The 14106-nt window shown below is 58.2% G+C and overlaps 1 protein-coding gene across 2 annotated transcripts; it reads left to right on the top strand.

Moving 5' to 3' along the window:
• Nucleotides 1–859: 859 nt before the first annotated feature.
• LOC140844558 (anthrax toxin receptor-like) lies at nt 860–14083 on the top strand. Of its 2 annotated transcripts, XM_073217418.1 has the most exons (14): nt 860–1017; nt 1729–1800; nt 2959–3040; nt 3151–3184; nt 4178–4257; nt 4340–4408; nt 4777–4857; nt 4945–5005; nt 5553–5645; nt 6752–6821; nt 7404–7494; nt 9018–9242; nt 11179–11265; nt 12746–14083. In XM_073217418.1, the coding sequence occupies exons 1-14, from the start codon at nt 902–904 to the stop codon at nt 12962–12964; spliced, it is 1380 nt and encodes a 459-aa protein (XP_073073519.1). In that variant the 5' UTR covers nt 860–901; the 3' UTR covers nt 12965–14083. The 2 variants fall into 2 exon arrangements, with proteins under 2 accessions (XP_073073519.1, XP_073073520.1); XM_073217419.1 differs by lacking the exon at nt 4777–4857.
• The last annotated feature ends 23 nt before the right edge of the window (nt 14084–14106 follow it).

Genomic DNA, 14106 nt, shown 5'->3' with positions numbered 1-14106 from the left:
CGTGATCTTTCTGTCCCTCTCTGTGTAGAAGGTGGTGGTCACTTCAGTCTCCACTCTTCTTCAGGGTGAAAGACTCTGTGTGTAAGTGTAGATCTGGTGGAGAAGGTGACTTCAGGCTCTCTCTACTCCACCATTTACCCAGAATCCTGTTTCACTGGCTCTTGTTACCATTTTTGGCTTGAAGACTATTTTATCTGATATAACTATGGCTGATTTCTTCTGATTTCCACTTGCATGGAATTTCTTCTTCTATCACTTCACTTTTAACCGACATATATCTTTAGAGCTGAATGAGTCTTTTGTAAGCAGCAAATATTTGGGTTTTATTATGTACTCAGCCACCCGGTGCCACACACATTTAGAGTGATGCTTGGTGTGTAAGGCCTGGCTGTATCATCTTATTGTTTGCTTCTGCTTGTCTTGTATGTCCATTCTTTCTTTTTCCCTCGGTTTCTGCCTACCTTTGTTGTTTTCCGTGGAAGTATACTGTTTCCAGTTTAAACCTCTGTTTGGTCAGTGTTTCTTTGTGGAAACTAAGGCTTAGAGCTTCCCAGTCTGTCTTTTTCACACTTCATGCCACTAGTTTGTCTGTAATTTCATTTTTAAATTTATCAAGGAAATGCTTGAACATAAATTTAAGATAGAACACATTACAAATGCACACAACACACACACACACACATACACGCACACACACGCACACACACACACGCACGCACGCACACACACACACACGCACGCACACACACACACACACGCACGCACGCACGCACACACACACACACGCATGCACACACACACACACGCACACACACACACACACGCACGCACACACACACACACACACGGAGGAGCCTGCTAAGGGCCAGTGGAAGGCAGGGAAGGCAGCAACCGTGCTCACATGATACATGCACCTCCGTCTCTGACTCACGTCTTCTTCTTTTTCAGATCACAAGGTGTACACAACTGGATGTTCACACAGAGCTTTGTGCGGGATTTGGTGAACAGATTTAAAAAGTACGGCTTTTCAGCTCTGTGTTGCAGGGCGATTTCCTCTCTGAGTACTTTGCTGTTTAGATGCAGTGGACCCGGGCCTGCCTCAGGTCGCAAAGCTCAGGTCACTGTTCCGAACAGGAGAGAAGGACAGATCACACTTGTTTCCTAAAATCTCTGCAGCCCTGCTTGGCTCCTTCCTGGGGGTCTGTCCTTGTTTTCAGGGGCACATCTTCCCTGGAGGCCCTCACAGATTAGGAAATATGAATGGCTGAGGAGGGAGCATAATTTCTTTGAGGCGAGGGGGAGGGAGGTGGGGAAGATCGTCCAGGGAGGAGGAGAAGGGAAAGGACCAAGAATCTGTCAGGAGGGGAGAGGGGCGGCCAGCGAGGGAGGCCCTCGTGAAGAGCAGGTAGCTGCCTGTCTCCTGTGCACGCAGCAGCCCTGTGCGCGTGTGTGTGAGTGAGAGAGAGAGAGAGGCAGAGAGGGAAACAGACTTCCGGGCTTTGGGTCCGCAGGGCGCTCTGCCGCACTCTGACAGGAGGGCTGCGCGCCTGCCGGGCCTCATGATCCTTCACTAAAGTGATGAGAACTTGTGGAGTCCAGGAAATGGGCTCCACACTAAGAGACAGAACGGAGAGCAGGGAACTTGGGGGGCGCCCCCTGCCTGTTGCACACCAGCATCACTTTCACCCTGTGTGTATAGTTGCTCACAAGTCCATGTTTCCTCCCAAGCCCTGAACAGCGCATGTCATTCATTACATACTCGACGCAAGGCCACGTCAATATGCAGCTGACCTCGGACAGGTAAGTGTTTCATTGATCCCCTAGAGCAGACCCAGCGATCAGGCCACAGGGAGGGCCAGGGAGCAGAGGGGGTCCCTGAGCCGCACCGAGGAGCACACGGGTGTGCAGGCACGGTGTCCTGGGCCCTCCCCTCTCTGCCCACCCCGACCTACAGCCCTGGCCCCCCGGGCCCCACTGCAGCCTGTGCACTGGCCCTGGCCGGACCCTGTGCTGGTAGGCAGACTCCTCCCCTCCGAGTCCAGCCCTCCATGCTCAACCCTTTCCCTAGAGCAGGCCGACTGCGAAGATTCCCAGATCAGGTGGAGCAGATGTGGGGGCCTCTAGGGACACAGCCTGGCACCTGCGGTTGTGTGTCACTTTCTGCCCCGGGCCACTGGGGAAGAGGGGACAGTCAGAACCAGGGACGAAGGGATGGTATCACCCAAGTGTGGGTGCTGCAGTGGAGGGGAGCATGTTCCCCCCGAGTCTGGTGAGGGGAGCCCAGGAGTGGGTCCTGAACACCAGGCTGGGGCAGGGTGCTGGAGGAAGGCCCCGTGGGCCTGCATCCCAGGAGGGTCTAGGCGGGAGGCGGGAGGGGATGGAGCTTCTGAGTAGCAGGGAGGTTCAGATTCTCATGGAGGAAAATGGTTGGGAGTGGGAGGAGCAGCAGAAGGCCCGAGGACCCTGCACTGGAGGGGCCCAGGGCCCGTGGACAGGAGGGGCCACGGTGACCTTCCCAACCTAGCCTTAAGGGTGGGAGAAGAGTGCGCCCTCACCAGGGCCCCCGGGGGGCGGGCGTGCTGCCAGTCACACTGTGATGGAATCACACTTGGCATCTCCCCATACTCACCGGGGGCAGTCAGGGTGTATCCCGGGGTGAGGTCCCCAGTTCTGCACGGCTTAGACAGAGCTGAGCGCAGAGAGCCCAGGCCACACCTATGGGGCTAGACAGACGCATGCCCTCCCCACCCCACTCACCGGATACGGGACTGGGACGGTGGGAACCAGGCCAGCCAATGCCAAAGGCACGGGGCAGAGGGCCGGGCCAGGGCTGCTTGACGTGGCCCTCACCCGTCCCGGAAGGGCTGCTCGTGCAGACGGACAAGGACAGCCTGGGGCCGCTTGTAAGAGGCAACCCCTCATTCCATCTCCCACCTGCTCTGATTTTTTTCTTTTCAGAAATAAAATAAACACTGGTCTTGTCGATCTGTTGAATGTCATACCTTCAGGAGCCATAAATATGCAGCACGGATTGAAAAGGGTACGGAATCTGGATTTCTGGGATGTGCCTCTGCTTTATGAGGTTGGCAGAGGGTCATCACTGGGTCGTCTCACTGTCCCCCCCCAACATCTTCCTTCCTTTTGCTGCAGGCGAATGAGCAGATGGAAAGAACACGTGCTGCAGGTAAGGGAGCTGCTTCCTCCTTCCTGGCGGTGGAGTCCCGGGAAAGAGCCAGGCCTGGGCCTTCCTGAGGCCGGGGCGGCCCTGCCCAGGCCGCGTCCTGGCGCTGACGCCGGGACCAGCTGCTTGCCCTCTCTGAGCGGCAGCCTCCCGCTCTGAGGGGTGGGGCTGAAAGCCACCCCGTGATGTTCCGCAGCACAGCCAGGGGTCCCGCGGACGACGCCATGGTTCCTAGGAAGTGGGGGGCGCTGGCCCTGGAGCCGGGCTGCATGAAGGAGAGAGGGGGAGACCCAGAGGGTCCTGGAGCGGCGGGGCCTCAGGGTGAGGAGGGAGCCCGCGCTTCCCCCTGCTGAGCAGGCGCTCCGCCCTGACTCCTTCTCCCTCCAGCTCCCGCCCTTGGGCTGAGGCTCCTGCTCTGGGTCTCCCGCAGTGTGAGCGACTGTGCCTGTCCCAGAAGCATCCTCACCTTGGCTGTAGGGTCTAGGGAAGCTGTGTGGCCCCGGGAGAGGCACTGAGCCTGGGAGGGGGTCTACTGCTCACCTGCCTCTTACTCGAGCCCTGAGCCTGGGTGTGCAGGTGCCCGCGGGAGAGCTGTGGGTGAGGCCCAGAGCTGGAACGGGCCTGCGTGGCCGGGCGGGAGTCGTGCACAGTAGGGGTGCCCCCTCCTGCTTTTGCTCCTCTGGAAGGCTGGTGCTTGTCCTGTGAAATTGCTGGCGTTGCCTTTCAGGGCTAAGGTTGTGCCATCTGGGAGAAGTGACAGTTCTGTAGGAGGAACCCTAAGCTGGGCTCAGTCTCCTCATCTGCAAAGTGGGTCCTGGGCTGGAGGCCCTCCTTGTTGCATGATAAGCTGCAAAGCCTTCCAGGCATGTGGGTGGCAGGTGCTCAGGTCGGGGTGGCCTCTCCCCAGGAGGGTGAGGCATGGGGAGCAGTGCTCGGGTCCTGGAAGCCGGTGGCCGTTGCTCTCATTGACCCAGTCACGCCCTGCCTCTCCCGCAGGAGAGAGGGTCCCCAGCCTCATCATCGCGCTGACAGGTGGACCACTCCTACCAGAATCCTTTGCGGAGACAAAAGTTGAAGTGAGTTAAGCCCATTGTTACCAGCCTTTGGGTCCACATATTTGGACCAAATTTATTATACCCAACACTTCCTCTTTCTCAGGCTGAAAAATCCAGGCAGTTGGGGGCAACTCTGTATTTCGTGGGTGTGCAAGATTCCCAGAAATACCAGGTAATTCTGAGCAGCGAAAGAGGGGTCCCTTGGGAGCCTCGCAGGGGAAAGCTTCAAAGACGGCGCTCTCAGGGTCGCCCAGACGATGGGCCTCCACCCCCCAGGAGGTCCCTGGGGAGTAGGAGGGGGGGCTGTCCGCTTAGGCTGGGCCCAGGGAGTTGAAAGATGTGCAAGGTGGCCGTTCAGAATGAGTAGCAAGTGTTGTGTAAGACCTGCACAGCAGAGGTGAGGGTGGAAGGGTTTTCCCTCCCCTGAGGGTGGGCTGCTGGAGGTGCCAGGGTGTAGCCCTCCGTGTCTGTGTCCTGGGATGGGGACCTCTGGGTCATCACCCCTGGCTGTGGGCCCAGGCTGTCTCCTCTCCCTTTCAGCTCCTGGAAATTGCTGGCACAGTGGGTCATGTGCTTGCAGTGGACACCGGATACAGCGGACTGGAAGACATCATTGACCCCGTGAGTGAGGGGGATGGAGGGGGCTGCACGCCGTGCCCCCGCCGTCCACACCCGTGACCCTGCCACTCCTCTCTCTCTCTACTGCAGCTCATAGCCAGGTCTTGTGTAGAGATTACGTCTGTGGACTTCTCCTCTCTCTGCACTAGAGGTGATAACTGGGGTCGCTGTTGTAAACGCAGGAGTGTGTGTGTGTGTGTTTTGTGAATGTGCCATGTGTGTGGTGGGAGTGTTGTATGTGGTTCCAGTCTGTGTGGTGTGTATGAGCGCACCGTGTGCATGTGTGTGTGTGTGTGCGTGTGTGGCACATGTGGTATGAATGTGTATAATCTCAGGGTTGCCTGGTCCCTGCCTGCGCCCATTAGGGGGCACGTCGGGATTTCAGAGCAGAAACCCCTGGCTGGGTTTGCACCTATGGAGGGAACTAGGCTGGGGGCCTTTAATGGATGGACTTCATGGGTCATGGGAAGTGGGGAGAGGCACCTAAGGCTGCACCCAGCCCAGGCTCCCGGGAGTACGCCGTCAATGACCGAAAGGAGAAGATTTGGCCAGGGGGTTGCCCAGATGTGGGTTCAGCTACAGCTGCACGCCCCAAGGGTTCATGGGAATTCTGTTGTGGGGGCGGCCTGCCATAGCTGTGATCTGAGGAAAACACCGCCACGCTTCCCCACACAGATGTCTGGATATTACTCTTGCAGGGAAAAAGACCGTCAAGGTTATTGGAAAAGGTTTTCAGGGCGTCCGCAACGATGACGTTGTCTGTCAGTTTCGCACTGGGAAGGAAATCATCCGTAAGCAGCCCCTCCTGTCCCCCGGTGACAGCTGTCCCCCAGCAAACCAGGGCCCATGCTGGCCATTCACTGTGCACACCCCAAAAACCAGCAGCATGGACAGTGGAAGGGGTCACTGGCTGGGTGCTTGGGCACCTGCCGCTCGTGCCCAGGACTGAATCGATCCCCAGCACCATCATACCCCCGGGAGCAGCCTGTCCTGTAGCCCTGGCGGGGTTTGGGGTGGGGTGCGCCCTAAGAGATGCACGCCCTCCCTTTCCTGGGCTCTCCCTTCCCTTGGGAGGCAAGGACTCGAGTCCATGAGTCTATGGGAGGGAAGTCGACGCAGCCCCAGGGCTCTGAGTCTCTGCCAGGTCTGCCAGGATGGTGTGTTCACTTGAGATTGAAACATGATGCCATAAAAAACCCTAAAGGCTCCATTCCAAAACTACTGGAACTAATATCTGAATTCAGCCAATTCTCAGGATACAGAATTAGTACACAGAAATCTGTTGCATTCCTATACCCTAATGATGAACTAGCAGAAAGAGAAATCAGGAAAACAATTCCATTCACAAATGCATCAAAAAGAATAAACTACCTAGAAATGAACCTAACCAAGAAAGTGAAGGACACTCTTAAGAGAAATTAGAGAGGACACTAATAAATGGGAGTTCATCCCATGCATGTAATACTGGTTTGAAAACTCCTTTCCAGTCGCTCGTGCCTGTCCAGGCCCCTCTGCGTGCTGGGCTGCCGTCCCATCCTCCTCCTCTCCGGACTGGGCACATCCAACGGGAAAGTCAGTTTGCACCGCTTTGGGTATTTTTGCCCATTTAATCCTAGCCTTTCCCCACCCAGACACCAATCCTTTCCCCTGACCATACTTAGCATTGAGTTTTCATTCTGAGCTCCAACGAAGGGTAAGAATGTTCAGAAGGTCGCAGCTGAAATGACAGTCGGGTCAGCAGCACGGCACTTGGTGTGAGGCAGGTGCTCCCAGGCAGGCAGAGAACGGAAGCCGACATCCGCCAAGGGGCGAGCTCTGCTTGCCAAGGGCCACAGGAGGGGCGTCGGGGATGTGGGGACATGTCCATTGACATTATTTGCGTGTCACTTTCTTCCAGGAATGAAGGCTTTATCGGTGGAAGACACCTCCGTTACCTGCCCAGGACTGAAGATGAATAATCGGGGCCGGTAAGCGTAAAGCTCAGGGAATGTGGTCAGTTATGGGCACTATGGCGGGACCAGCGTGCGTGATGCGTCCTCTGGAGGAGCTGCTCACACCAGTTCTGGGAGGGCTCAGGGCTTCCTCTGCACCCACCTGTGCGGGTGGTCCCCTGAGGGGCTGTGATCCCCTGTCACCCAGGCTCTCTCAAGGAGGGCAGGATGCAGGAGGTGCCGGGCCCCAGGGACGGTACCTGTGGCCCAGGCACCTTTCAGGGCCAAGCCAGCATGCTCTGTCATGGAAAAGAGTTTGGGAGGTGACACCAAACAGCCCGCCTGGCCACTTGGCCCGTGGCCACGAGGGCATCTGGGCCCTGCAGGGCTCCTCACAGCCTGCTCAGCCTTCATTGCACAGGGGGCCTCATCTGTCCTGGGGTGGGCCCTCCTGCCCCGTGCTGCCCCCTACTCAGGGTCCTGAATACCCGCTGATCAGAGCTGTTACAACGAGGACCACGGTCGGGTGCAGGTTGAGCCAAGCGCACGCACGGTGCCGTCTGGGCTGCGGGTCACCGTCTGGGCTGCGGGTCACCGTCTGCCCTTTCTGTGCTCTAGGGCCGTCCTCATCGATATCAGCCTGGATAATGGCCTCACCTTCATCAAGAAGGATTTAGAGATCAGCAGGACGACCTGTGCGACGTCCAGGGTGAGACTACTGCCGCCCCCTGGGACTGTACTCTGTGCATCCCCGGACAGGGAGACACACTGGGAAGCCAAAGGCAGGAACAGTGTCCAGGGCAGGCCCAGCAAGTCGCTTGGGCAGCTGGGCACCTGGGCAGCACCTCACAGCCACGGCAGCCCCTGAACCTTTCCCTGGGGAGCGGTGCCCCCGCTCAGGCTTCAGAAGTGCCCTCGGGGTACCCCTGTGAAGGTGTCTGCGGCCGTGCAGCTCCTCTGCCCTGTTGCAAGCCCAGGGTCCCTGAAGGCACATGGCACCCTGCACTTGGAGCTCCAAGCAGACTCCGGGACAGTGCTGAGAGCGGCCCCTTGACTCCCACCTTGCCGCCTCCCTGGCCTGGGTCTCCTGGTGGGGAGTTCAGAGCTCCCTCTGGGTCTGGCTTAGGTGGGGGGTGGAGGCTGGAGGCTGTGTGCAGGGAGCTAGAGTCCAGGCCCTCAAAACTGGGGTCTCAGACCCAGGAGCCCTGGAGGCTGGGACCCCCTCCGGCCCTGCATAGTGGAGGTGAATTCCACTGCACTGGTGCTCGGGCCCCGCTGCGGGTACAGCCCCTGCTCCCACGCCTGGCTTCCGACAGCACTGACACTCCTGGGCATGTCTGTTTATACTTATCCCTGGATGTCTGCTCCCGGCAGCAGACGGAACTGACCCACTTGCCCATTGGGGTCCCACCTGGTGACAAGCGCCCTTCAACAGGCACATTGGGAGAAGAACTCAGGAGCCAACCGGTGTCTACTCCCAGCACAGTGGCTTCCCCCCCGCCCTGGCCTGGCCTCCCCTCTCCTCGGCCCTGCCTCCTGGGCACGAGTCCACGTCGCCCTGTCCCTCTCCCCCTAACCTGAAGCATCGCACTTGGGTGACCGGTTCAGGCCTTGCAGCCCCTGACTGCACAGATACAGTGGGCTTCTCCGTGACTATGAAGAAGAACAGGACAGGAGCCCCCATTCCTTACGGGCCTGCCCTGTACCAGGATGGGGTTTGAACCCTAAACCTCACAGGTGTCCCCTCACTCGCTCCTCCGGATGTGGAAGTGCAGCTCAGAGGGGCTGAGCAGCTCTGGGTAGGGGCCAGGGAGGGCCAGGCTATGGGGAGATAGACCCAGGGTGCTGCCCTGATGCTGCAGACCCCCTTCATCCCGGCCCCAGGAGCCCCCCTGCACCCCCTGTGTGCCTTCACTGGTGGGCACCTCCCCAGGCCCCTGTGCTGTCAGCCCGGGCATGCAGTGGGCACTGCCTGTGGCCCAGCACGGAGGATGCCGGACACCCTGGCAGGGTTCTGGGTCAGAGCCTCTGAGCAGGGTCTGTGGCCCAGGGTGCTTCAGGGCCCTCAGGGCCCAGCCCCTGGCTCCTAGTCCTGCTGTGGCCTCTCAGAGTGGGGTAATCTGAGTGTAAGGGGGAAAGGTGGATTTGGAGGTGTGGGGTGGGATGCCAAGTGATGGGCACCACAGGAAGCTGCCCAGGTGCACGAGGACTTAACACGTGTGCTTTCCTCAGGAGGGGACCCCACCTGCCTTACTGGGTGCCACACCACCGCCTGCCCAACAAAGAGCCCTTCCAGATGGTGGGCCGGAAGACAAAGAGGATACTCAGCCAGATGGAGGGCCTCCCAGAGGGGTGTTCCTCAGTTTACACTCTCTCTACTGGGCTGTGCCCCTCCTGACGCTGCCCTTTTTCCTGGTGCTGTGCTGCTGCTGTATCTGGCGATGGCGCAGTAAAAGTGTGAGTGACCCCTGACTACACAGCCCTGTGGCCCAGGCACTCCCCAGCCGTCCCCCAAAGTATGGGGACTCCTGGCTGCCCCGGGATTCCACCTGTGGGAAGGTTCCCGTCAGTTCTGAGGTCATCACCTGCGCACATGGGGGCTCAGAGCCACCCTCCCATTCCTGGGCACACAGCCTGGCCTCTGAGGGGCTTTGTGCCTCAGGCTTGGCCCAGAGAGGGGACCTGTGAGCGGCCCTACCCCTGAGGAGAAGTGACCCCAGGCCCTGACTCAGGCTTCTGAAGGACCCACAGGGACAAAGGCCAGGGAGGGGCCTCTGCTGTGGATTGGAGGAAAGCACAGACCCTGCCTGGGCAGCGATGGCCCCAAAGGGAAGGGCCAGGTGCCCCCCGAATGCTCTCCTCTGGGTCAGCTGTACCTTTCAAAACACACATGGCCTCTGCCCATCTCTGGAGCCCTGTCCTTCCTTCCCAGTCACTACTCAGGGCCCAGTTGTCAGGGCTGGGCGCCAGGCTGGGCAGGGGACAGAAGTGAAGTGCCCCCATTCCTGCCATGGCAGCTCCAGGACTGGTGTCTCGATGGGCCTTGGTCCCTGAGATACTGGGGGAAAATGTCACCTTCATGGCATGTGGCCATTGTGCTGCCTAACCAGGGCAACAGCAGAGGGCAGAGGCGGGCCCCGGGTAGGGCGGGTGCAGAGGCCCGGCTAGCTGGGCTCCCAAGGGCAGGCCCGGGAGCACTATGGGAGGAAGGACCCCGGGGGTGTGAGGGCGCAGCCCCAGCAAGACGCCGGAAGGCCTGAGGTCTGCACACTGGGGGCCTGAGGACAGGAAGCCAGGGTGCCAGGTGGACTTCCCTGAGGGCCGGGCACAGGGGCGGTTCAGGGTGTGCGGAGGAAGGGGGGAGGAGCAGGAAGGGAAGGGGAGGATCTCTTGTCTTCATAAGACGTATAGGGTGCTGATGAAAACCCCCCGTTAGATGCCTGCAGCAGCACCAGGCATCCTAGGCTGAATGTCTCCCCGGGGACCCACAGGGAAGGGTGGGCTCAGCGCAGGCAGGTGGAGCCAGCCGACCACAGACCCACACGCAGCGAGCACTCAGGTGGACACCCAAGGCCCTGCTCTGTCCCTCTGCTGCAGAGCAGGCCCCCTCCTGTGTACAAGGCTGAGCCAGAGCCTTCCAACCTGTGTTTATCACTCCATCTTTCTATTTCCCAGAAGCCACCACCAGCACCACACAAGGTAGGTCGTGTTTGCTTTGGTTGTGATGGTGTCAGAGCCTGCGGGCACACTGGCCTTCACAGTGAGCCCCCCCGCAGCCTAGGGCAGTCTCCCCCACCCCCAGCCCTCATGACCTGGGCAGGGAGAGCTGGCAGAAGAGGGTGACAGGGCCATGGTGGGCCCCCTATAAGATGTGGGGCTCCCAGTGTCACACAGAGGACACCCTTCTCGTGCTCCCTTCAGAGCCTGACCGAGGGCCTCTGTCACTGAATGAGCAACTCAGGGGCCTGTTTCAGCAACTGCTGTGATTCCCTCTGAGACAAGGGGCTTTTGTTCAAACGCCTGTGTGTAGGAGGGTCTTCCATAGGACGCAGGTGGGTTATGGTAAAGGGGCTCGGTTTCAGACCTGGTCCCCTCCTCTGAGTCCCAGAGTCCCAGGGCCAGGCTTCTCTAAGGAGGGCTGCCCCGGGAACGAAGGCGAGGTGATAGAATTTCTTGCCCTTTTGGGGAGCAGCCTTATTTGCAAACTAAGAGTTTGCCGGGTTTGCACTAGGGCGGCTCTCTCCTAAGGGACACGGTGCTGCCCCTTGGTCCTTGAGTTCTCCCAGCAAACACTGGCGGAGTGGCCAGGAAGTGACAGGTGCAGGGCAACAGCCACAGTGTCCCTACCCCAGGAGCTGCCCGCCAAGAAGCAGACACTGTTTTCTCCTTCTAGAGCCCAGCCGCACTGGCCCAGAAGTGCCCCTCGGTCATTGTATCGTGCTGTAGGAATCCTGATAAAGAGAAGATGAAGGTACCAGAGGTGAGAAGGGCCCTAGACAGGTGCTGATGCCCCAGGCTGGGCCGAGGGCAGCCAGGGGCAGGCGGCTCCTGCCCCACAGACACGGGCCCAGAAGGCCTGGCTTCTGTGGTGGTGAGGTTATGGGTGCTGGGCTTTGATCACCCGGCATCACAGTAAGGACATCATCTGGGCCCTAGAGGCCTGGGACAGAGAAAAGGCGTGAGGGCCCATATTCCCCACCCCCAGCTGGTCCCCGTCCCCGGGTCTCCCCTTATCACAGGCCCAGGCTTCTAGATGTGGGTGGCTGCCCGACAGGTGCCCCCGTCCGCGGTGCTGGCAGAGCTTGTCGTCCACTCCAGCCAAGCTCGGGCTTCCTCGGCCCTTGGGTGGATTGGTGAGAACACACGGGACGGCAGAGATCGCCCAGGTCAGGAAAAACCATGGAAGTTTTGTGCCAAGTTCTTCCTGCCATGAACACTCCCCAAAAAGCAGAGTGTCACCTGCTGCTCCTGCAGACGTCTCCTCAGCAGAGTGAGGGAGAGGACTGCAGGTTCCCGGGAACCCACTGAGGAAGGGAGACGGGCACCTGGAGGAGGGGCCTGAAGTAACCCCCACCCCAGAACCAGGGCCCCATGCAGTGAGGAGAACCCCGTCCTGCAGGGCACAGAGATGACAGGGGTGGATGGGCTCCCGGTTGCAGGTGTTGAGAAAGAAAGAGCCCTGTGGTGTCTGTCAGGCTCTGCCACCGGTCTCCCTGATTCTACATTAGTTTTGACAGATCCATTAAGTCCTTCTAAGTGTCAAGGGGCAGATGAGAGCCGTCCTGCTCTCCCTGCAGGCAGTGTGGGGCCCCGGGGAGCCCAAAACACACCTGCCAGAGATAGAAGCCCCTTGCTGGGGTTCATTCTGCCACAGTGCCTGCCCCATGCAGGGCAGGGTCACAGGCTTTGCGTGCACGCAGGCCAGGCTGCTGACAAGGGCAGGGCGTGGTGGTGAGGAGTCTAGCAAGCCAGCTGGGCCCCGGGGCTGGAGGCCCGGGCAGAGGGGAAGCACAGCTGAAGGTGGCAGCTGCCAGGAGCTGCTTCTCGGGGAGGGTGGTTGTGTGAGGCCTGGAGTAGGATAGGGCAGAGCCAGGTGCCCAGGGGAGAGGAGACGCTCGAGGAGGCCTGAGCAGGGAGGCCAAGGGCCCGGCCAGGCAGTAGGCACACAGGAAGGTGAGTGTGGACTTCCGGCCAGAGACAGAGGCGCCCAGGACAGGATATGGGCAGACTGCGCTCTGAGGCTGCATGCAGACAGGTTCTCGGAAGCCTGATGTTAGCACGCTACACGGTGCCGCTAGGCAGACCTGGGTGTGTATCCGTGGAACTCGGGCCATTAGGACAAGGGTGGGCTTGAGAAGACAAGGAACCTGGCAACCCCAGGAGTGAGGGAAATCACAGCCTTCAGCCCCCAATTCCAGTGGCTTGTCAGTGACATTTTCTCTCTCTCCTCTTCTCCCCAGAGGTGTGATTCTGCCGTCCCCCTAATGATGCCCCATTGTGAGTCGTTGTCCTGCGGCACGTGGATCTACCATCAACCCAGCGTCCATTGCTCCCACTTCAGCAAAATCTGCTCATGGTGCCAGCGTGCGCAACCCATTCGCTACCAGCGGAATGATGCCATTCATACCTGCTGCAACCTGGAGGCTCTGGAAAGCAGCTGTGAAAGTCTCAGCCCATAACGCGATTTCTACGGCACCCAAATCCCCGTATTGTTTTTTTAATATTTTGGTGTGATTAATATACACTTACATGAGCAACACTGTGGTTACTAGATTGTCCCCATTATCGAGTCCCCCCCACATACCCCATTACAGTCACTGTCCATCAGCATAGTAAGATGCTCTGGAACCACTGCTTGTCTTCTCTGTGATGTGCTGCCCTCCCCGTGCCCCCCCACATTAGTGTGCTAATCATAATGCCCATTTCTCCCCTTATCCCTCCCTTCCCACCCATCCCCCACAGACCCTTTCCCTTTGGTAACTGTTAGTCCATTCTTGGGTTCTGTGAACCTGCTGCTGTTAGGCTCCTTCAGTTTTTGCTTTGTTCTTAGACTCCAAAGATGAGTGAAATCATTTGGTACTTGTCTTTCTCCGCCTGGCTTATTTCACTGAGCATAATACCCTCCAGCTCCATCCATGTTGCTGCAAATGGTAGGATTTGTTACCTGCCACTTGAGGAGTATCAGACCCTTAGTTATCATCCCAGGTTGCTGTGGGGCTTGATGTAAGTCCCTTTTATGTATTTTATTTTTTATTTTTATTAAGGTATTATTGATAGACACTCTTATAACGGTTTCACATGAAAAACTGTGGTTACTACATTCATCCATATTATCAAGCCCCCCCATACCCCACTGCAGTCACTGTCCATCAGTGTAGTAAGATGCCACAGAGTCACTATTTGCTTCTCTGTGCTACACTGTCTTCCCTGTGATCCCCCCCACACCATGTGTGTCAATCATAATACCCCTCAATCCCCTTCTCCCTCCGAACCCACCCGCACTCCCCCACCCCTCCCCTTTGGTGACCGCTAGTCCCTTGGAGTCTGTGAATCTGCTGCTGTTTTGTTCCTTCAGTTTTGCTTTGCTGTTACACTCCGCAAATGAGGGAAATCATTTGGCACTTGTCTTTATCCACCTGGCTTATTTCACTGAGCACAATACCCTCCAGCTCCATCCATGTTGTTGCAAATGGTAGGATCTGTTTGTTTCTTATGGCTGAATAATATTCCATGGTGCATATGTACCACATAGAAGAAACTTCATTTAAAATAAACTTCGGAGGACTTTCTATACCAGAGATTGAGCGGACAGGCTCTGTGG

Source organism: Manis javanica, chromosome 11, assembly GCF_040802235.1.
Source record: "Manis javanica isolate MJ-LG chromosome 11, MJ_LKY, whole genome shotgun sequence".
In the NCBI taxonomy this organism is placed as follows: Eukaryota; Metazoa; Chordata; class Mammalia; order Pholidota; family Manidae; genus Manis; species Manis javanica.
Note: the sequence above shows the minus strand (reverse complement) of the source record. Positions and strands in the feature narration are given on the sequence as shown.

What these genes read in the sequence shown, in the direction of transcription:
- LOC140844558 (XM_073217418.1), top strand. Translation starts at nt 902, where the DNA reads ATGATACATGCACCTCCGTCTCTGACTCACGTCTTCTTCTTTTTCAGA. An exon ending in AAGATTCCCAGAAATACCAG is followed by an intron (nt 4,409 to 4,776) that starts GTAATTCTGAGC and finishes TCTCCCTTTCAG; the next exon opens with CTCCTGGAAATTGCTGGCAC. An exon ending in CGACCTGTGCGACGTCCAGG is followed by an intron (nt 7,495 to 9,017) that starts GTGAGACTACTG and finishes TGCTTTCCTCAG; the next exon opens with GAGGGGACCCCACCTGCCTT.